This window comes from Microtus pennsylvanicus, chromosome 5 (assembly GCF_037038515.1).
Source record: "Microtus pennsylvanicus isolate mMicPen1 chromosome 5, mMicPen1.hap1, whole genome shotgun sequence".
Classification (NCBI taxonomy): Eukaryota; Metazoa; Chordata; class Mammalia; order Rodentia; family Cricetidae; genus Microtus; species Microtus pennsylvanicus.
The window spans coordinates 104,049,056-104,073,011 of record NC_134583.1 but is presented as its reverse complement, the minus strand read 5'-3'; the positions used below and the strand labels follow the sequence as shown (position 1 = coordinate 104,073,011).

At 41.9% G+C, this 23,956-nt stretch overlaps 1 protein-coding gene across 1 annotated transcript in view; it reads left to right on the top strand.

Moving 5' to 3' along the window:
- Positions 1 to 3,617: 3,617 nt before the first annotated feature.
- The window catches only part of Cfap95 (cilia and flagella associated protein 95), an 82,338-nt gene continuing 61,999 nt past the window's right edge, over positions 3,618 to 23,956 (top strand). The window contains exon 1 of the mRNA XM_075975050.1: positions 3,618 to 3,794. Coding sequence (XP_075831165.1) covers positions 3,643 to 3,794 — 152 coding nt within the window. The 5' untranslated portion in view covers positions 3,618 to 3,642. The remainder of the gene's footprint in view (positions 3,795 to 23,956) is intronic.

Genomic DNA, 23,956 nt, shown 5'->3' with positions numbered 1-23,956 from the left:
CATTGTGATCTGTAAGTCCCCCCTTAAATAAAGAACCCCTTATTATCCCCTATTGGAGCCATTGTGGGATTACTTCATCTTGCGTGTTCCCTTTCATCTGGCACGTCCTCCTTCATTCTGTATGAGTTCCAAACCAAACCATCATCACTGATCACACACAAAACCTCCCTAACGGTTTTCTGATTAAGACTGTTACATATTTTGTGTTAAATATGGTTAGAAGTCTTGTCTCAATGGTGCCAATTTGTGATCCTGCTTGAGAAGAGACACTTTATAGAACTGGTATGGTTGCACCTTCTTCTTGAGCCTTTTGTAAGGCATTCTGGGAAAGGGGGGAAAAGGAAAACATGATCAAAAGATATTCATCAGAAAGACCTATGGTTTGAAATTTCTCTTGAAAATGGCGTATTTAGAGAGCTACACACGTTAGATCAACATATTTTTTTTCACACAATAAAGGCAAGGCCCAGTTGCAATAATAATAGCAGTAGTTGAAATTGAGGGCTGAACGCCTGTAATGTGTTCCATCACAAAGACCTGCAAAGCACGGTTCTGTCCTATTTTGTTGATAAATCAAGAAATCAGAATTCTACATAATGTGCTGGTGTATATGAGGAGAGAATAATATAGCTGCACACAAAGACGCATCTCAGCACAAGATGCAGGAAAACATTTAGCAGACACCGAGGACCATATGGCTTAGGAAGGTTAATATAAACAAGACAAAATATGGGGCTGGAAAGATTGCCTAGAGGGTAAGAATGAGTACTGTCTGCAAGAACTCCAGCTCCCGAGGATCTTCTGACTCTGTTCCTTGAGCACCTGAATTCATGTGCACCTACCTCCCCCAATTCACACAAATATAGTTAAAACTAAAACAAATCTTTATTAAAAAGATTATAATCACTAGCTCAAACGGGCAAGTCATTTTGGCTTGAAGAACTCCTAAATAAAAACCGCATCTGTTTTGCTTAACACTTCCATGCTGAACACCTTCTGAACCTCCACCAGAACCCACCAGGCTTCCCTCCTCATCACCTCTTCAACCTCTGCAGGCATCTGCTGCAGAAAGAGTATGTTTCTGGGTATCTTCCACTCTTAAGTGAAATTTTCTGCTGAGCCTGGTCATGCTGGCTGCATGCATGCAACCACCATTTGAAACATAAGTAAAATAAACACAAAACTATGGTAGTAATGAGGTGTGGTAGTTTTGATAAGAACGACCCTCATAGACTCATAGATTTGAATGCTGAATCACCAGCAAGTAGCAGTATTTGAGAAGGATTAGGAGGTGTGGTCTTGTTGGGAGTAGGTGTGGCCTTGTTAGAGGAAGTGTGTGACTGGAGATGAGTTTTGAAGTTCCAAAAGCCCACACCTGGCCCAGTCTCACTCTCTTCGCCTCTCTCTCTGCCTATGGGTCAGTATGTAGAACACTCAGCTACTTCTCCAATACCATGTCAGCCTGCCTGCCACCATGACTCCCACCATGATGATAATAGACTGACCTCTGAAGACTGTAAGTGAGTCTCCAACAAAATGCTTTCTTTTATGAAAGCTGTCTTGGTCATGACATCTCTTCACAGTCATAGACCAGTGACCAAGATGCTGGAGAGTTCGGTGTTGCGTGAGTCAGTCGAAGAAAGAAGTCATCCCAAGATGAATTTGCAGGCCTGTGTGGCAGCAGGGTGGTCCAGCCTCTGATGGGCGGAACCTAGAATAGCTGTACAAAGACGTATTTCTTGATTTGTTAAACAAAGTTGTGTTTTGGATAAAGCATTTCCTCACACCAAGGTCCCTAATCTAATCTATATGTCTCTCTGAAGGAAAGCTCACGTGCCCTGCCACTTTCGTCCATATCGTGTACATGTGCAGTAAGCAGTGATCCAAGAGCTTCAGCTGTGCCAGAAGTATCCTTTGACCAGAGTCATGCCAAGGCTGTACCGCCCCCTCGAAAGCAACTCTGCACAATCGTGGAAAACTGTTGCCGCTTCCCACAATGATTCTTCAAGGTCAGCGTCCTTCACTCCAAAGTTTACCCTAGACACAGTGAAACACTCTTCATTCTGCTCTTTACCATAGAAGCAGTGACTCTGTTAGATTCCTTCGACACTAAAGGGAAAGAGAAAGTGGTTATGTTCCCCCCCACCGCCCCCTCCCACTGCAGCACTATTCTCTGCTTTGATTGGACAGAATTGGATATGTGGCGCTCATTAACCCTTTTAGAGTTCACTTCTATTTCTCTTTCAGTCAAAAAGGAAAGGCTGAAATAGCAGCAGTTGGCACTCTGCGGGCACTTAGCTCATGACTGGAGATGATGTATTTGATTTCAGGCAGTATGGATTGCCGCGACTGTGAGCAAAATGAGGATTTTAGCCTACCCCTGGTGTGTCCGCACTGTGACCAATGGCCACCGGAAAGCACTCGGAAGATGTGTGTAACCAAATTTGTGACATCAGATCCAAAAGAATACCTCAGTATAGATACCAATACATCTTTGATAAGTGAATCTATTCATAATGTGAATTATTTCTTTATATTTTCTTCATTATTTTTTTTATAAAAAATGACCTCATTTTATTTTTTCAAAATTATATATTTGAATCAGGAACCAAATAAATTCAACTATTCTGATTGGTAAATATGGATTTTAAGCCTGTTTCAAAATGTTTATTTAGTTAGTTATTAGATGGAGCCTCACTATATATCCCCAGGTTAGTCTCAAATTCAGTCTTCCCGCCTCAACCTCATGAATGCTAGGTAAGTCTACCATGCCTCATCAGGCAGGCAATCTTTCAGTACCTTCTGGTGGCCATGGTATTCTGAGAAAGGTCAATCAGTGTTATATTCATCTGTGCATTTTTCATTGGGAAGCACAACACAGTAACGACAAGAATTAGCGTTGTCACAAAATGTCAGAAGTTATCACGAAGAAATCTTGGTGGTTCTCTGGGAGCTGAACTCCGGGTTCTAAACCGCCTAGAAATAGTTTGGCCTCCTCGGTGTTCCGAAGGGATTAAGTTCCTCCTCTGCTCCTCCTCTCCCCTCCCCCACACCGCGCAGGTCCATCCCTGTGCTGTTCATCTTTGGAAGAAGGCAGCGCTCAGCATCTGGGACCGGAACAGGGCCTTTGGCTGCTCAAACTGTTCATCTCATTTGCTGAATGGCTCTACTGTTTGCCAGGCAATAGCGGGAGGGCGTATTCTAGGACTGGGGTTTTCTCTTGCTCTCCTTTAGAGCAAGAGATGTGAGCAGAGGTGTGGCATCTGCTCACATGTACTTTCAAAACGGCTACCACCGCTATTTCACCTTAACGGATTCCCTGCGCTCCCTGCCCTTATCTCCCCTTCCTCAGGTTAGGCTAGCAAGCCAGGGCAACTACAAATCCTTAGCAGGCAGCCCTCCTTCCAAAGTCTGCGCTGACTGTCACTCTCACTGCATCCTGGGAAATGTAATTTAATCACCAATCAGAAGCCGGAATCAGGTTAGTAACAGGGAAGAAACCCCACCTTTCATTGGCTCCTCCTTCTCTATGACCCCTCCCAGGTTGCTTAGGAGACGAGAGACGCAGAATCTTGGTCCTTGTTACGCAGAATTGGACCAGTGCTGAGGGAAGTTCAGTCTGCTCTCAAGTTGGGCGCAGGTATGGGGTCCTTCAAGAGCAGCTGTCAGGAGTGTTTCGAATGTAAAGAGCAGTGGTATGAGATTGGACCCACGGACTTGCTGGAGCGCAAGGGCTCCCTAACCCTCCGCTCTCATCACAAGAAATACTCGAAGCCAGTGCTGGTGTATTCCTGGTGAGCCAAACATTCACCTCTGTCCAGGGGTCCTAGGGAGGGAGGAGAGAAGGATCTGGCAGGAGGTGGACCAAAAGTAACAGAGAAACAGGAAACAATAGGGGAGAAGAGAGAACGGGAAAGAGGAGAAGAAAATCAAAGGAGTGTGAAGAGACAAGAAAGATGAACAAGAGAAAAGTGGTACAGAGAAGGGAGGGGAAACAGACCTTCCACGGAGCAGTGACCATATCAAAGCGAGTTAGAACCCTCCAGGACTGCTCCCCAGCACACACCAGGACCTGCCCCAGTCAGTACTTGGGCTAAGAGAGAGTTTAGTTGTCTGTCTACACAGGGGAAAGGAATGAGAGTCATTTAATAGGCTTGAAAATCGCCCCCTTGACACAATGCTTACGTGTAAAGGGAAGTCCTATTAGAAAGTCAGGCCCACTGGCAAGAGGCAAAGGTTCCTGCAGAGGACCTGTGCGGCCAGTGCTTGGGGAGGTGGACATACTTGAGAGCAGCCCCTTAGCAACCCACAGGTTATCGTTCATGAAGACACTTCCAGCCAGAGGTAGCAACGTTTAGTCTTTCCTTGGGTAAGGCAACTGTAACTTGGCATATACAGTGCTTTTCTTTTTCTTACTTGATCACACTTAGTTCACATAAAGATACAGGGTTGTGTGTTCTCCTGGAAAACTGAAAGGAGAACTTAACTTCCTTTTAAGTCCATCGTCTTCTGAAGATGGGGCTCTCAAAACTCCAAGCATTTGGCCTTCTTCTGTGCTTTGGGAATTATGCACAGACTAATGCATATCTGTCTCTCTTTCTCCTCTCTCATTAAAGTACCCAATAGCTACAATGTCATCACTGGAGAAAGGTAAATACGTTTTTTTGGGGTGTGTGGGCTTTTGAATGTAGTTGGCCCCTATAGGGAGTGGTACTATTAGGTGTGGCTTTCCTGTAGTAGAGTAGGTTTGGCCTTTTTGGAGGAAGTGTGTCACTGTGTATGGGCTTTGAGGTTCATTTGCTCAAGCTTCACTCAGGGTGACACTCAGTTGACTTCCTGTTGCCTGTAAGATGTCGAACTCTCAGCTACCTATTCAGCATCATGTCTGCCAGTATGCCACCATGTCCCACCATGATGATAACAGACTGAACCTCTGAACTGTCCGTTCACAGCAACTGAACCCTAACTAAGATGGGGCGCTTAGTCAAGTCTCTTAACAGTAATTACTTTCGGGATATTTGGAATATTGGAGGGAAGTGGGAAGACAGACATGGAAAGGGGTCACAGATACTGTCTACTTGATGCTTTTGCCTTTGCAGAGAGATGAATGGTTTTGACTCTAGGCCTGAGTGGACACAACCATTCCCGCACTGTTTGCGACGCCTGCCATTTCTGTTCTGCAGACTCTTTGAAGGCCTGTCTACTCACACATTTCCAAAGCCCACTCCTTCTCCTTTTATTTCTCATTCCAAACTATACTCTCTGCCTACACGATACTCAGTGTGAGAGATTCTATAGGCACAAAATCGAAAGCTACCCAGGGAAACAGTCTCTTTTTCAACAATAGTTTCTTTTTCTTTTTTCTTTTTTTGTTTTTTGAGACAGGGTTTCTCTGTGGCTTTGGAACCTGTCCTGGAACTAGCTCTTGTAGACCAGGCTGGTCTCGAACTCACAGAGATCTGCCTGCCTCTGCCTCCCGAGTGCTGGGATTAAAGGCATGCGCCACCATCGCCTGGCCTCAACAATAGTTTCTTATGGAAACAGACTTCTTCACATTGGTAGCATACTTGCTTATGACAGGGGTGAAGTCCTAAGTACTGTCTTTTGGCTTTGCACATATCTTACTTCATGAGCCGTAAGCATAACACTTAGCTCTTCCATAGACCTGTTATACCACGAGGATCTGGATCATAATAGACATCGCTTCTGTGAGTTATTGATGAGAAAGGGTTTTCAATAAGACAGCACTTCTGCTGCCTTCTGCATTACTGTTGCCTTGAAGTTAGCTTGCAAGCAACGTGGATATCAATAGCAGAGCAGAGATGTAAAAGGTGTGGGGCCTGGTGAGAAAGAAGCCCAGGGGAGGACTCTACGCACCCCAGCCGTTCCTGAGCATGCATAGAGCATTCCTGTGTTCTCAAGGGAGAAGAATTAAAGTCAACTCAGCGAGTATGAATGTGTCATACGCTCTGCTACACATCAGGATGCAGAAAGGGAGACAAAGATCATTGAGATAATTTTTGCAAAGCACTTTGTCCTCCTTAGGGTTTCTATTGCTAAGAGGAAAAACCATGACCAAAGAAACTCGGGGGAGGAAAGGGTTTATTTGGCTTACACCTCCACATTCTGTATCTCCATCACTGAAAGAAGTCAGGACAGGAACTCCAAAAGGGCAGGATCCTGGAGGCAGGAACTGATGTAGAGGTCAGGGCGGAGTGCTCTTACTGAATTGCTTCTCATGGCTGCTCAGTCTGCTTTCTTGTAGAACCCAGGACCACCAGCCTAAGGATGGCACCGCCCACAATGGACTGGGCCCTCCCACAACAATCACTAATTAAGAAAATGCCCTACAGGCTTGTGTACAGCCTGATCTTAGGGAGGCGGTTCTCAATTGAGACTCCTTCCTCTCTGAGTGTTATACCTTGTGTCAAGTTGACCTAAAATTAGCCAGTACACACATATGTCTTGAACAGAATAATCAACACTATGTATTATAGCACAAGAAAAAAAATCCGTTAGATGAACTTGGGCTCTAGAGTTTAATGACAGCCCCATGGCTAGGTGACAAGTGATTTGATGGCTCCAGGACCAATTCTGCCATTGCAGAATAGTAGTTTTAGGATTGTTGTATGAGCATAGTAGGTGAAACACCCATTAATATTAAACCTGGAATACAGTTAGCATAAAATTATATATATTAGGACATTGTTGGTGTTCTCAATGGATTTTACAGGCTAGTGCAGGACTTCCTGTGATTTTTTTGTGTTATTAATTGACCTACTTGGTGATGATTATTTATGAATCAGAATTGTACTTGAGACAGCTCTCCCGTCACATTCACACGCGCAGAGAGGCCAAACGGTCCAGTGTTTCTCCCCAATGTGTATGTTTCGCAATTGTTAAGGTAAAATAAGGCAAAATGCTGCCTTCTTTTTCCTCTCACAGATGTCAGTCTTGTGGTCTGTTTTATGCTACCTTGTCTCTTCTGCATCTCTGTGCTTTGTGTTGATGTTATTGCTAGCATGCCCACAGATACCAAAATGAAGGGGTGCCTGGTGTCTCTAAGCATGAGAAGGTTGTGTGTGGTGGATCTTTTGAAGAAAACATGTGTTAGACAAGGTTTGTTGGTGTGTAAGCTCTAGTGTTGATGGTGGCAAGTTCAATATTGATGAAGCACTCACATATATCAAATAAGATGCCTTTAACCAGGTGGACAAAGCGGCTTGGGATGTAAGGTAGTAGTAGAGTACTTGTCTTGTAAGTGGGAGGCCCTAGCCTCCATCCTTCAAGTCACAAGAAAACAAATAGGAACACATATAAAAAAAAGACTATACATTGTGACCAGGAGGCCACAGAAACCAGAGCCTGTTTTCTCTGTGAGAGATGCCTGAGTGTTTTGAGACCGACCTCTTTACAGCATGCACTATGAGACTCTTATGTAAAAATAAGAAAGAGTAGCATCTTCTGAAGCTGGCCACACCCTGCTGCCTTTTGACAAAACCAACCTGTCATTTAATATCTATGTTAGCCAGGCAGCATAATGTTGAGTGTACACTTACGAATGAACAAGATCAGCAAACCCATGATTGTTAGCTTTTGATTGCCTTATTTAATGACACATTTAAACTTTCCTTAAACTATATTTAGTAGTGGTTTTTAAGTTCAATCGTTAAACATCTAAGGTCTATGTTTACCACTTTGGCGACCTCTCTCCATGGAGTATTTCATCAGGATCCTTTAATACTTGCAAGTACAAATGAAGTGTGAAACTAGGAGAAATTCTGATTAACTCTTCATTGCTGTTTAAGCTTGGATTTTTCCTGCAGCGCTCTCTCTCTGACATGTCATAGAAGTCTGTTTGACCTCCCTGAACATATTGAAAATACCTGTATGGGAGATACGGTAAAGGCTGGGAGGGTATGGGTACCTCTAGTCCATTGTTAGCCCATGACACTGCCCGAGAGTGCCTCCTCGCAGCTAGAGTGCTCATTGATAGAGCCTCTCAGCCTTCTTGTCCCAGCCTGCTGTTTCTGAGTTAGAAATGCCTTCTCTGGAAGCCACCTTTTCTCATTCCTTTCAGTAGATTTATGGAACCATATCTTACGATGTTTCCATTAGACATTGTGAGCTGAGGGAAAATTAACTCCTGGAATCTCTTCCCACTCGTTGGGAAAATAAGCAACAGAAGAAAATTATACTTACTTTTAATAAATTCTCTCATGTGAGATGAGTATGTTCATTCATTCATTTTCTTCTGTTCCTTGACCAAATTGACAATTTGTAACAAATGATAATAATTTAAGGGGAAAAAATTCATCCAGATCTCCATGGAGACAGATCCTGCTCCCGTCTCCATGGCAATATCTAGTTTTAAGGACTCAGATTAATTTTATGCATTTGTAATTTTAATTGTTTTTCTTTCTTGCCTAAACCACAGACTAAAGATCCTGAGAGTTACACTTTCCCCATGTCATGCCCCTACCTCATAATAAGAAGAAAATGAGAAAGGGGAGGAGGGGAACATCCTTGTTTTAAAGACTTTTTTTTTTTCCAAAGCTAATTTGGGTATAGATAATAAATTAGAGGTAACAGGAAAATTACTATTTCTCTGACACTCTGAACCGTTTGTACCACTCTGTTCCTGGCGCAGGGAGTGCCTGTGTATGTAAGGCCCTGCCCTGAAGGCGGAGAGCCATTCCAAAGCACCAGGCCATGATTGTGTGCTTAAATAGAAAACAGAATGCCCGGATTCCTTCATTTAATGTGCTGCTCTTTTTGTGTTTAATCAGTGATGTCCATGGGTGCCGACCTGGAAGAGTTTAGAGTCCTCACAGCACTCAGCGCCGAACCAGAGTTACATAAAGCTCTGCCGGTCACCAGTCTCCCACCGCTGCATTTCGGTAACACACGAGGATAAAAAGCAAAGCGGAAAAGCCCTTCCTAACCATGGGCTCCAGCTCGTGTGTCACTGAAACTCACAAGGGCCTCCTCTTCCACAGTGCTTCCAACTTTAACATAGGACCAACACCTCAAGAGGAAGCTTATTAATCTTTTCCATGCATGAAGTATATAATTCGAATTCTAGTAAGGAGGCATTAAAGGGGCTTTTTGGTCACTGGAACAGTGAGAAGATCAAGCTCTGGAACGTGTGATAAGAACACAGTGAGCGATCACTACATGTTTAGTACATAAATTAACAAAGCGTTGTGAGCCATTCACTAGGAAAGACTAGTTAGACACGGGTTTAAGTCAGTTGAAAGTCTTGATTAACCAGTCAGCGACTACACTGGTGTCTGGGACCCCAAGTGCAATCTGGACCCTCTTTCATGGTGAGATTTTAAGTGCAAAAAGCACATCCCAGGTTGAAGCACATTTGAGGACTTTCCAGGTTTTAATTCACATTTTGGCAAGTGTTGCTTCTTATGTGTTGTGTTCCCAGAACTGAATGGTACTTCCATGATGGTGCCAGTTGTGCTAAGGCCTGGGGGCCTGTTACAAAAGGAGCAGGTAGAGGGGAGACGGATGGAAACTCAGATGAGGAATGCTAGCGTTTTAGCATGCTTTTTTATATTTTTGGTTGTGAGCCTAGCCTTTAACGGCTGAGCCATCTCTCCAGCCCTAGCATGCTTTTTTTTAAAAAAAAAACAAACAACAATGACTCCTATGGGGTTAAATAGTTAAGTGTTTGGTTCCCAGGATTCTTTGGGAAGGATTAGAAAGTATAATCTTGTTGTGAGGTAGATTTGGAGGTTTCAAAAAGGTCCAGTCTCGCTCTCATTGCTACGTACTTGTGGATAAGATTTATATTCTCAGGCACTGCTCCCATGCCAAGCCTGTCTGTCTGCTGCCATACTCTCTGCCATGATGGTCACATACTCACCTGCTGAAACTGTAAGCAAACCCCTAATCAATGCTTGCTTTTGTATGTTATCTAGGTCATGGTGACTCTTCACAGCAATAGAAAAGCAACTGATACAAGCCATATATCATTGCTGTAACTTTTTATAACTCTTCCAAAACTCTGGTTTTGGAAAAACTTACCAGAATGTTCTCCTTCCTGAGATAAAGAATAGCAGTCAAACTTTCAATAAATCTGTCCTGCTTAGATCCTTGTTGGAACGTTAGTCTCCTGAGTCACCTAGTTTCTTAAGATCCTGAGGTAAGAGCCAGAGCGGAACACAAACCCTTAATAAAATGAGTTCATTTTCCTAGTTAACCCAGTTCAATAGGAAAAAACTGAAACATGTTGGTCACTTTCCATATAAGTGAATTTGGAAGAACATCACGCACCAAACTTCTGTGATGGTAACTCTCTAATAATGATTAGATATAGAATCAGCTACAAAGCATGCCCTAGACTGGGCATGGCTGTCGGGGCTTTTTCAGAGAGTTTTGACGAAGGGGGAAAAGACAGATCCTGACTTTGAGCCATACCATTTTGTGGGTTGGGGATGGGAAGGAATAAAAAGGAAGTGAGCAAAATGCTGGTATTCCTTCGTCTGTCTTCTGATTGTCATACTATGACTAATTGTCCCGGTTCTTGTGGCCATGTCTTCCTCATCCTGCTGGATCATATCTTCCCAGTTATTATGATCATGTCTTCTCCATCTGGCTGGACCATATCCTCCCATTTCTTGTGGCCATATCTTCCCATCCTGCTGGACCGTATCTTTTTCATGGTAGATACCAAAATAAATGCTTCTGGCTTTAAGTTGATTTTTGTCCTGTCTTTCGTCACATAGACAAATAAGTAATACAGTGGAGGAAAATTAAAAGATCAGGGTCTGAACTTGTTCCTGTCTCAGTTGCAATACCTGACACACCATCAGGGACTGCGGGATCCTAAGGAGATTTTGAGTTAAGATAAGGACAAGCACTTATACTGTAAAGAACTATTTTTATTTCTTATAAATGTTCTAATTATATCACATGTGCATTTATTATCATGTAAAGTAGACTGAGGACATGGAAATGAATTCACTATCTAGAGGGTAGAAAAATATAAAATTTGCATATTGGTGGGTACGGTGGCACACGCCTGCGGTCCTAGCACCTGGCATTCTGAGGCAGAAAGATCTGTATGAGTTCGTCGTCTCTCTGGGCTACATACAGGGACGACTGTTTCAAAAAAGAAAGTGAAAATTTGCATACGATCCAGATGCATTCAATAAAATTTGTTTTCTACAATTGATCCTCATAACGTTTCAGTGGTCGGCTATTACAGAAGAATTTGAACATGCTGGTGAATGCTCATCTCTACCTTTCTAACTTTAAATGCCTTGTTTTCAGTTAAAATAGTCAGATTCAGAACAGGGCCCACTCTTCCCGGTCCTTCCTCCCCCACATTTTCCTTCCTTTTATTCCATTTGTGTGAGGCAAGGGAGGAGGGTTGGGTGACAGTTGGTAGTGGAGGTGGATTTGCCTTCCAGAGCTCTGTAGCCATCCTTGTCCTTGTTCTGCCCATTCTTGTCCCACTCTTCTGCACGCTGCTTCTGAGTTTACTCTTTCCTGAAGACTGGGTATGTCTGCTTGCCATACATTCCCACCGTGGTGGCTCTTGCTGGTTCTGCAGACACCCATGTTGGGCTCACTCTTTCAGATCCCTATGTCGGGCTCATTCTTTCTGCCTCCACAGCCACTGGGGGGCTACTTTATCCCCCCACATGCTCACTGACAGCCCAGATGCTAAGTGCACTGCATACGCTCTACTGTGTTGGCTTTTCCTATCACAGTCACCATATGTGTGACTGAAGCAAACTAAGGATTTATTTTGGTCTGTGGCTCAGTTTGCCATGCTGGCAAAGGCATAGGGCCTGCAGAGGTGAACTCGAGGTACAGCTTGCTTACGTTTGAGGAAGCCCACCCCACCGTCCTACAACCATCTACTTCCTGCAGTTCTGCTTTATCTAAAATCCCCACAACCTCCTATAACTTGTCCAGCAGCTGGGGACCACCTGGTCAAGAACCCAAGTCTGTGGAAGACATTTCACATTCAAGCTATAACACCTGATTAGCCCAGGCTAGCCCCATCCTGTTGGTCTACATGCATCAAAGCCTTTCACTAACCTTCCATTGTGTTTCTCTTCAGAAGGCAAATTTTCAGGTTACAGTGCCTGGGAACTTCCAGCTTAAAGAAATTAGTTTTTATTATTCAACAATGCTGGCTTTTAAGTGTCTCTCTCAGGACTAAAATTCTTAATTTATTCTGTCAGAAGGTAATCAGCAATGCTTTATTGCTTATCATATTTTTGGGGGAAACAATCCTAATTCATCCCAAGGCTGCTGTGGCTGCCTCTGATTTATCAGGAGAGGTTAATTATTTTTTTACAATTTTCATTTTTATTAAATTAAAAATAATCTTGTTTTACATATTAAATTAAAAGTAGAATTCTAACGTAGTATTGTGATATGGTATTTTAGGAGAAATGTACACAGTCAAAACAAAGAATAACATACAATAAAATGTCAACAGGGACAATGGGATCACAAGTGTGTTTTCTTGGTGCTCGTCAAAATATGCCAGTCTTTCTACATAAGAAAAATGTGCTAATGTGGTTAAGATCTTTCAAAGAATTATCAAGAGGTTTTAAAAATTAGATATCTACAGTAAATGACTGTAGACTGAGTCTTCTTGTTCATTTCCTGGCTGCCCAGACCTGAATAATCACAAAAACTGTATTAATTACAACACTGTTTGACCTATTAGCTCAGGCTTCTTATTAACTAACTCTTACATCTTTTGTGTGTGTGTATTTTATTTTTTTAATTTATTAGAATTTTTAAAAATACCAATCAAAATTCCCACTCCTTCCCCTCCCCCCATTCCCTCCATACACCTTCCCACCCTACCCCCTCTAATCCTAAGGAGAGGGTAAGACCCTTTGCTTTGTGGAAGGTCCGAGGCCCTCCCTACTACATCTAGGCTGAGCACAGTATACATCCAAAGAGAATAGGATCCCAAAAAGCCAGTACAAGCAGTAGGCATAAATCCTGGTGTCATTGTCAGTGGCCCTGCAGTCTGCTCCAGCCATACAACTGTCAACCACATTCAGAGGGACTAGTTTGGTCCTATGCTTGTTCCTTCCCAGTCCAGCTGGAGTTGGTGAGCTCCCATTAGCTCAGGTAAACTGTTTCAGCAGATGAACCCTTCATGGTCTTGACCTTTTTGCTCATATTTTCATTCCTTCTACTCTTCAACTAGACCTTGGGAGTTCAGTCCAGTGTTCGATGTGGGTCTCTGCCTCTGTTGCCATCTGTTGTTGGAAGAAGGTTCTATGATGATATTTAAGATAATTATCAATCTGACTACAGGGCAAGGCCAGTTCAGGCACCCTCTCCTCTATCGCTTAGGGTCTTAGCTGGGGTCATCCTTGTGGATTCCTGGGAATTTTTCTAGAGCCAAGTTTCTTACTAACTCCATAATGGCTCCCTCAACCAAGATATCTCTTTCCTTGCTCTCATATCTGTCCTTTCTCCATCTCGACTATCCCATTCCCTCAAGTTCTCCTCAACCCTTTCCTTCTTCCCTCTTCTTCCCCTTCTCCCCCCTGCTCTCATGCTCCCAATTTGCCAGGCGATCTTGTCTGTTTCCACTTTCCAGGTGAGTCTATATATGTTTTTCTTTGGGTTTACCTTATTACTTAGCTTCTCTAGGATCATGAACTATAGGCTCAATATCCTTTGTTTATATCTAGTATCCACTTATGAGTGAGTACATACCACATTCATTTTTTTAGGGAGGGGTCTGGGTTACCTCACTCAGGATAGTGTTTTCTAATTCCATCCATTGCATACAAAATTCAAGATGTTATTGTTTTATCACTGAGTAGTACTCTAATATGTAAATGTGCTACATTTTCTTTATCCATTCTTCAGTTGAGGGTCATCTAGGTTGTTTCCAGGTTCTGGTTATTACAAATAATGCTGTTATAAACATAGTTGAACAAATGCTTTTGTAGTATGATTGAGTATCTTTTGAATATATTCCCAAGAGTAATATTGCCAGATCCTGAGGTAGGTTGATCCCCAATTTTCTGAGTAACCCACATAATAATTTCCAAAGTGGTTGTACAAGTTTGCATTCCAACCAGTGATGGATAAGTGTTCCCCTTACTCCACATCCTCTCCAGCATAAGCTATCATTAGTGTTTTTGATCTTAACCATTCTGACAGGTGTAAGATGGTATCTCAGAGTTATTTTGATTTGCATTCCCTGATAGCTAAGGAAGCTGATTTGACCATTTGAAATTCTTCTGTTGAGAATTCTCTGTTTAATTCAGTACCCCATTTTTAAATTGGGTTATTTAGAATTTTAATGTATAATTTCTTGAATTCTTCATGTATTTTGGAGATCAGTCATTTGTCTGATGTGGGGTTGGTGAAGATCTTTTCCCATTCAGTAGGCTGCCTTTTTGACTGTGTCCTTCATTTTACAGAAGCTTCTCAGTTTCAGGAGGTCCTATTTATTTATTGTTGCTCTTATTGTCTGTGCTACTGGGGTTTTATTTAGGAAGTGGTCTCCTGTGCCCATGCATTGGAAGGCTACTTCCCACTTTCTTTTCTATCAGGTTCAGTGTGGTCGGATTTATATTGAGGTCTTTAATCCATTTGGACTTGAGTTTTGTACATGGCAATAGATATGGTTCTATTCTCATTCTTCTACACGTTGACATCCAGTTATGCCAGCACCATTTGTGGAAGATGCTTTCTTTTTTTCCATTGTATAATTTTAGCTTCTTTGTCAAAAATCAGGTGTTCATAGGTGTGTGGATTAATATCCAGGTCTTAATTCTATTCCATTGGCCAACATCTCTGTTTTTATGCCAATACCAAGCTGTTTTTAATTATTGTAGCTCTGTAATAGAGCTTGATGTCAGAGATGGTAATTCCTCCGGAAGTTTCGTTATTGTATACGATTGTTTTGGCTATCCTGGTTTTTTTGTCTATCCATATGAAGTTGATTATTATTCTTTCAAAGTCTGTGAAGAATTGTATTGGAATTTTGATGGGGATTGCATTGAATCTACAAATTGCTTTTGGTAGGATTGCCATGTTTACTATGTTGATCCTTCCTATCCAAGAGCATGGGAGATCTTTCCATTTTCTGTTATCTCCTTTAATTTCTTTCTTCAAATACTTAAAGTTCATGTCAAATATGTCTTTCACTTCCTTGGTTAGTGTTACCCCAAGATATTTTTATGTTGTTTTTGGCTATTGCGAAAGGTTATGTTTCCCTGATTTCCCTCTCAGCTTCTTTATCATTTGTGTATAGGAGGGCTACTGATTTTTTTGAGTTGATCTTGTACAGAAAAGTTATTTTAAAGGGAATGCAGCAATGCATGAAGGTTAGTACCCAGCAATGCAAGGTCATTATAAGAAAGTTTTAAAAAGATAATGCTTAGGTGGAAATGGAGATGTTATCATGCTATCTGAAATAAATCAGGCTCAAAAAGTAAATTTTACATTTTCTCACCTTTGTAGAATGCCCTTTAAATAACAACAACAACAAAGAATTGAAAGCTGAAGGGGGGAGAAATTTGGAAACAGGAAGAAAATCGATGGGAAGGGAAGGAATGTCCAGAGAAAGAGATGGGAGCATAATGTAATCAAAGTATGTGACATGCATACATAAAAATGTCATGTGAAATCCATTGTTTTGTACAACCAATGTATTGTAATTAAAAACTGAACATGCTTTAGAGTCCCTTTCTCTCTAAAATATATGTGAATCTTCCTCAGGAGGATATTTGTTACAAACTACAGTGAAGTATTATGAAAGTCTGTTTGGCCTCTTGTTCTCTTCTCTCTGCTGCTTCGACATTTCCCATAAATGGCATGCATTGCTTCATAGTAAGAATCGAGTGAGAGTCCTTTTAAAACTGAGAGAATTTTCTAGCGCTTTCCCTGTAAAGCACACATTCTCCAAGTGATCAGAATGTAGGCATAATACTTTACCTTTTTCAGAACCCAACTCACTCTAAATGGCTTATGAATCTTTTAAAATCTCTTTTTTTAATTGCTAGGTTTTGCTGGGTAAGAATCAGGATGCATATTCATTTGGTTTAGCCACCCTTCCATTCTTGTCTGTGTGCTGCCACGGTAGCTCCTACGCCATGGTTATTTTAAGTCTAGTCTGCGTTTTTATTCCTCAATATACGCAAGCTGCCTCCAGTTGCTTTTTGAATGAAATAGTTTTTTTGAGTGCAAAGTGCTTTCCCCCCCCCCTTTTCTTTTAAATAAAATTCAAGAGGTTTTGCCTTCTTCACTCTGGCTCCTGTTTCCCCGCCTCAATGCTATTATTTTCTTTTATGTAATTCCAATCAAATGCTTTTATTTCAAAAAAAAAAAAAAACCAATGGTTTTGGAGTTGTGCTGGTGCCACCTGTGTGAAAGTATGTTTCCTTAGCTGGCATTTATGAAAACACAACAGTTTTGCAAGAAAGATTGTCATGGTTTGAATGTGACATTGTCTGCACCAGCCTTTGGAATCCAGGTTTAAACGCTGCTCCGTAACACATGGTGGTGCTTTGGGAGGTTTCTGGCATCCCAAGTGAAGCTTATGTGAAGGAAGTAGAGCCCTGATGGCTGATATCTTGTCCCTGCCCCCTCCCTGTCTTTTTCTTAGTTTCCTGTCTGCAATGAGGGACATAACCCTCTTCACACAGTGTCTGAATTGCAGCTGGGGCAACCACATGTAGGAGATGCTGCTCTAGGGGCAAAGCAAAACAAAAAAGCAATGACCAACCTTTGAGAGGCAAAGGCAGAGTACAGGCATTTTGCCTTGTGAATACACTTGAAATAATAGCGATCATTGCTCTGTAGAGAGACCTCTGCCTCCAGTCAATTCTATCTTCACGATATCCTGCTGGATTCTCCAGGGCCCCCTCGTCACCATCACGCTGATGTAGCTAGCCTTTCAGTCTCAGGTCTGATTTCACCAAGCTTTGCTGCCTTTCACATTGATGATCTCTTTCTAGATGAAGGTGTTGGGGCAGAGGAAGGGGGTGAACAGAATGTGGAACTTCATTATAGCTTGATACAGAGAGGTTTGGATTACAGACACACACACACCTAAGTCCAGGTTTAGACTTTTGAGACACACTATGGAGCTCTGTCTGTCCTTAACGCATCTGCAGACCATGTTGGACTTGAACAGAGAGATCTGCCTGCTTCTGCCTCCAGAGTGCTGAGATTGAAGGCATGTACCACATTCCAGGCTCAGACATTTTATCTTTCTTTCTTTTATTCTTTAGTTGCTTTCAGTTATTTGAGACAGGGTTTCTCTGTATAACAGCTCTGGGTGTACTGAAAACTTACTCTGGAGACCAGTTTGGCCTCAAACTCACAGAGATCCCCCTGCCTCTCTCTCTGTAGTGCTGGAATTAAGGGTGAGCACCAGTGCTGCCTGGCATTCTTCTCTTTCTTTCTTTCTTTCTTTCTTTCTTTCTTTCTTTCTTTCTTTCTTTCTTTCTTTCAACAGTACTAGAGCTAGTATTAAGCAAATATTCTGCAAGTCCCCCATCCTTGGTACCATTTCATGTGTTCACCAGTCAGATCTTTTTTGGTTATAAATAGCAAATAACTTGCCCTAACTTAAGCAAGGTGGATAGATTAACTCATTATATCAACTATGGTTGGCTTAGGATCTTAGGAACAACAGGGGCAAGAGGCAGTAGTTCCTAACTCATATCTCTGCTCTTGCTGCCTGTTACTTCTCCTCTCATGGAAGATTAGGGAAAGCATGAAATTGATCATTTACATCTCTATCTCAAAAAGAAAGTCCAGCTTTCAGGTATTTTCAGCTCCAAATTTAAAGATCCCAAGCCATTTGTATGTCCCTGAATCAAGTCTCTGTTTGCGATCATCTTTCTAATCAAGATCAATCGAAACTTGTTCCCTCTCCAGTTGCCATGGAGACTGATACACAGGAGAAGGAAGATAGGATGGACTTGAAGTCCCAGTGACAGCTACTGTTCCAGAGAAGGAAGCCATATTCCATGCATGCAGTTTTATAGCAAATGTTTAGAACAAAACACATTAATATATTAGATGTGATGAGCAGAAAAATAAATCTTGTACTTAGATTAAGTAGGAACATTTTTCTGGTGCTCTGAAAAAGTTATGAATAAATTTGAATATTGTGATCTTGCTTTCGATAGGCATTAATCTTTCTTTTTTCTGTTTCTTTTAATTCATTTTCAAATACAATTATGCCTTAATTGTTATTAGTCACATTTTATATTTTCTTTTCCTGATTTAAGCTCTGGTACATTAACAAAGATAATTGATTGGCAGGGATACAATATGCTTTTTTGGTAATACATTAGATCTCTAATCAGATTGTTAAACCTTCAATAAAATGGAATAACTAAGATAAAGCTATTTATCTCTAAATAAATTTTAGTGCAAATAATTTAGTCTTCTTGTGTAGAAACTATGCAAAAGATTGTTTTGAAACTGAAATGTAAGAGTAAATAACTTGTCATATCTTTTTCAACACAAACTAGGTGTAGTGGTGCAAGCTAGGAACTCTAGTGTTCAGAGTCAGAAGGCATGAGAGATCAGGGCCAGACTGGGCTACCAAGCAAGCAAGCAAGCAAGCAAATATACAAAACCCCTTCCCAAATATAACAACTTTTCACCCCCCACCCAAATAAAACAAAGCAAAAGGCCATAACCTAAAACAAGTAAAAGTAACTTTTAAACAATTAGGAAAACTCCAATTGTTCACCCAGGATCCAGAAGTATTAAATGAACTCAAAACAAAACAAAACAAAAAAAACCAAACTTTCCCCCAAATATGTTCTCCTTAGACAAAGAGCTCTTTTGTGGGTGTCATTTATTTAAAGTATTTTTACTAGGGCTGGGACTGTAACTTGGTGATAGTTTTCCTAACATGTACAAAGGCCTGGATTGGATTCAGAGTGCTGAAAAATAAACAAAAACAAAACACAAACAAAAAACAGTCTAAATATATTGATTGTTATTGTGTGAAAGGCAGACAGCTGGTTCAGAACTTTATATTGACCATCTTTGCTATCCATAGGATGCCAAGGACTGTCACCATGAGGAAGCAGTGGGGTGGGCTGAGTTAGTAATTGCAGTGCCTACCACATGTGTCATAGCTAAGGCTAAAATAAGTCAGAGGTCCTGGTTATTAGGCATGGATCAGAATACAGACCCCACCCACTGAGGTTTCTAGGTTCTGAGATTCAGAACAATGAAATAGAACAGAGACTAACAGTGATAGCTATAGACAGTTTATTAAGAAACAAAAGTGGATCTCTCTTTTTTTAAATTTATTTATTTATTAAAGATTTCTGTCTCTTCCCCGCCACCGCCTCCCATTTCCCTCCCCCTCCCCCAATCAAGTCCCCCTCCCTCATCAGCCCAAAGAGCAATCAGGGTTCCCTGCCCTGTGGGAAGTCCAAGGACCATCCACCTCCATCCAGGTCTAGTAAGGTGAGCATCCAAACTGCCTAGGCTCCCACAAAGCCAGTTCGTGCAGTAGGATCAAAAACCTATTGCCATTGTTCTTGAGTTCTCAGTAGTCCTCATTGTCCGCTATGTTCAGAGAGTCCGGTTTTATCCCAGGCTTTTTCAGATCCAGGCCAGCTGGCCTTGGTGAGTTCCCGATAGAACATCCCCATTGTCTCAGTGTGTGGGTGCACCCCTTGCGGTCCTGAGTCCCTTGTTCGTGCTCTCTCTCCTTCTGCTCCTGATTTGGACCTTGAGATTTCTGTCCAGTGCTCCAGTGTGGGTCTCTGTTGTCTCCTTTCATCGCCTGATGAAGGTTAATATTCAGGAGGATGCCTATATGTTTTTCTTTGGGTTCACTTTCTTATTTAGCTTCTCTAGGATCACTAATTATAGGCTCGATGTCCTTTGTTTATGGCTAGAAACCAAATATGATCGGGATCTCTTGAGGGTGGAAGTTGGCCAATGAACCGGGAAGACAGATGCTCAAGAAGAGTCCAGGGCCAAATGAGTTCTTGTGCTTTGTAGGTAATTTTCATAGTACCTGCCTTGTGTTTGTATACTGGTGCTCTTCTACTTCACCCTCTGTTGTAATGTAGCCCAGGTAGAGAAGGATTGCTATCTGTGCCAATTGGCTTCTTTCATATGTTAGGCTCCATATGGCCACTCTGCTGTCACATATCCTTGGATCTACAGCCTGATGGGTGAAACAGTACAGCCAGTGAGCATCAAAAGATAGCACATTGAAGTTAACTAGTTTTTATATGGCCACTCTTAGCGTGAGAATAGGGCCATTGTTAATCAATCCAATAATTCATTCACTCATGACCAGACAGTTCCCTCTCCTTGTTGTGTAAGAATCTTTCATTTTTAGAACTCCGTAGCCACTGGCCTCCTTGTAGGGATGCAAGTCATAAAATAGTCAACTGATCATTTCAGGCTTTCTCCTAGAGGGTAAAATATTGTGGCCTTACACCAAGACCCTGCAAAAAGGTGTTGAATAAATTATTTTGAAATTTTGGGGAGCTAGTGGGATGGCTAATCAGACAGAGGTGGTTTTTACCTTGCTTGGCAGCCTGAACTCAATCCCAGGAATTGGTGTGCTGGAGTTTGACAGCTGATTCTTCAAGATTGTCCTCTGACCATAGGCATGTACACTATGGCGTATGTGTATGTGTTCAATAAGTAAAATAAAGTACATGTAATTAATTCAGGGATGAAGAGATGGTATGAATGTTTGCTACATAATTGAGAGAAGCAGAATTTGGATCCCAGCACTCACATAAAAAGGGAGGATCTCTTCCAGACTAGCTGAGAAAACGGGAGTCCTGGCTTCAGGGAGAGATCCCGCCTCAAGAGATACACACGCATGTGTGCACACACATATACACCGCCCCCCCCCCCCCAGTACGTGCAGTAGGATCAAAACCCAGTGCCATTGTTCTTGAGTTCTCAGTAGTCCTCATTGTCCGCTATGTTCAGCGAGTCTGGTTTTATTCCATGCTTTTTCAGACCCATGCCAGCTGGCCGTAGTGAGTTCCCAATAAAACATCCCCATTGTCTGAGTGTGTGGGTGCACCCCTCGCGGTCCTGAGTTCCTTGCTCATGCTCTACCCAAGAGATGCCCTATCATACAACAAAAGTATATGCTCAACTATGTTCATAGCAGCATTGTTTGTAATAGCCAGAACCTGGAAACAACCTAGATGCCCTTCAACGGAAGAATGGATGAAGAAAGTATGGAATATATACATATTAGAGTACTACTCAGCAGTAAAAAACAAGGACTTCTTGAATTTTGCATGCAAATGGACGGAAGTAGAAAACACTATCCTGAGTGAGGTAAGCCAGACCCAAAAAGAGGAACATGGGATGTACTCACTCATAATTGGTTTCTAGCCATAAATAAAGGACATTGAGCCTGTAATTCGTGATCCTAGAGAAGCTAAATAAGAAGGTGAACCCAAAGAAAAACATATAGGCATCCTCCTGCATATTAACCTTCATCAGGCGATGAAAGGAGACAGAGACAGAGTCCCACATTGGAGCACCGGACAGAAATCCCAAGGTCCAAATCAGGAGCAGAAGGAGAGAGAACACGAGCAAGGAGCCCTTGAATATCTTATCCTACTATCTCTACCTACCAAGTGCTTGAGCTATAGATATGCCCCATTACACTTGGCTAATGAGTTGTGTTTTTACTGTCTGAATTTCCAAAGCATTTGATCTTTGACTTAATTTGTTTGATAAACTGTTTGTATCCAGGTCTTTCAGAAATATTAGTCAACTGTGATTTGTCATCTGTTATTTGATACATAGAGACTATAACATAGTTTTGCAAATAATGAAATATAGCTTCTTCACTGTTAGGAATGTGTACTTGAAATTAAAGCTCTCTAGAAAGGTAATCAGGGAGAGGTTTCAGCTTTTTGCACATGTGCAACGGAAGCTTGCCCACTTGACCAAGGAAGGTACCCAAGTTCTAATCGTTGATCACATGTCTCCAATCTAATTGTTATTTACTAGATTCTCTCCTAATCCTAGCTGGTGTTAGTTCTAAACCCAGAGAAAAATTATCTGATGACCTCAACTGTTGTAACCTGTCATTTCTCTTTCTTTCCTCTGAGCGAGGCAGCCCAGTGACTTCCTAAAATCCATCTATCTCATTCTCTTTTGAAACTAGCAGAAATGGCTGGCTGTAAATTCATAAAGCGAATCAACACCTTTCTGCTGCCCCTTCTGGTTTCATGAACACATGGTTTGACTTTCTTCTTCCTGTGACTGCCAAACAGCTGACTTTCCCTCCTTGTCTCATCTTCCTTGTCAATGCTGTGTGGTTCCCACACAGTTACCACTGAAGCTCTTGGGCTCCTGGTTGGTTGTATTCCCTGAAAAAAGAATTGTAATGGTGAGCACAATGTCTGTTACATAAAGAAAACTGTCTAGTAAAACTCCCATAAGTGGACTCCAGGATAGGCTTGTATCCCCTTAATATTGGTATCCTTGAGCTACTCACCCTATACCCCATGCTGAAGAGCAGTGCTCGAATACACTGAGGGTGGGCTTGACTCAAAGGTTACTCTTATCTCTCTGACCACAGATTTTCATTAAAAAATTGACCTGGATTTTCAGCTCTTAAGAATTACAAACTAGTGTGTGAGACAAAATTTAAATGTCTTCCATCTAGTGTTTTCCAGTGTTTACAGTGAAAGAATCCATGGGCACAACCGTATGGAGCGTGGTCTGGTCCAGTCAATACTCTGCAGCTTCCCACCTATGAGTCCCCTCATCACAGAGACCTTGTCTCAGTCAGGGTTACTATTGCATGATGAAAAATCAGGGCAGAAAGACGGTTGAGGAGGAAAGGAGCTGATTTGGTTTACTCTTCCACATTGTAGCCCATTACTGAAGGGAGTCAAGGCAGGAACACAGGCAGACCAGGAACCTGAAGACAGGAGCTGATGCAGTAGCTAATAGTGTGTGCTGTTTGCTGTCTTTGTCCCCGTGGCTTGCTTAACCTGCTTTCTTATAGAACTTAGAATCACCAGCTCAGCGATGGTCCCACCCACCTTGGGCTAGGCATGCCCACATCTATCACTAATTAAGAAAATGTCCCACAGGCTTGCCAGCAGCCTGATCTTATGGAAGCGATTTCTCAGTTGAGGCTCCCTCCTCTCAGATGACTATGACGACTTATGAAGCTGACGTAAAAGTAGCCAGCACAGACACCTTTCCCATGACCTCTTCTCTGCCCATCGCCTACTTGGCTTTCACTGGCTTCTGGCTCCTTTTAAGTAGCCCCCACACACGGTATAATCTGGGGCTTACCGTACCTGCTTCTGCCAGGATTTTAGTTTCACTTTTAAGTTTTCTCCCTTTTTCCTGCTTTTGAATGATTTCTCATAAGAAAATGAAAAAATGTGCATTAGTTAGCCATGTTTCTGATGTAACTATTTTAACCCTAGATCCTATTTACAAAGAAAATCCCATTTGTTTTGGTTTTGAGTTTCTAACATGTTGCAGAATCTAACTGACTCTCCGGGGTAATTTTCTTTTAACGTCTTAGATAGCAGAGGATTAGAAAGAAAATGAATTGCTCTGAAACCAAATAACCTCCTATTATCTATTCAATGTGGCTAACACATGGAATCACAGAAATACACACTAAAATGGACTTTAGACTCTGTTATTTTCTAGAATGCTAGTGAGATTAAAGGGAGGGGAGTTGCACAAAGAAGTAGATGGTGTTCGCTTGTTTGCAGCAGGAAGGGCGACTAATTTTCACGCCAGGTAACGCTCCCTAGAGCAGTGGTTCTCATCCTTCCTATTGCTGGGACCCTTTAATACAGTCCCTCATGTTGTGCTAACCCCCAACTATAAAATTATTTCCATTGCTACTTCATAACGATAATTTTGCTATTGTGTGGAATCATAATGTAAGTATCTGATATGCAGGCTATGTGATGCCTATGAAAAGGTC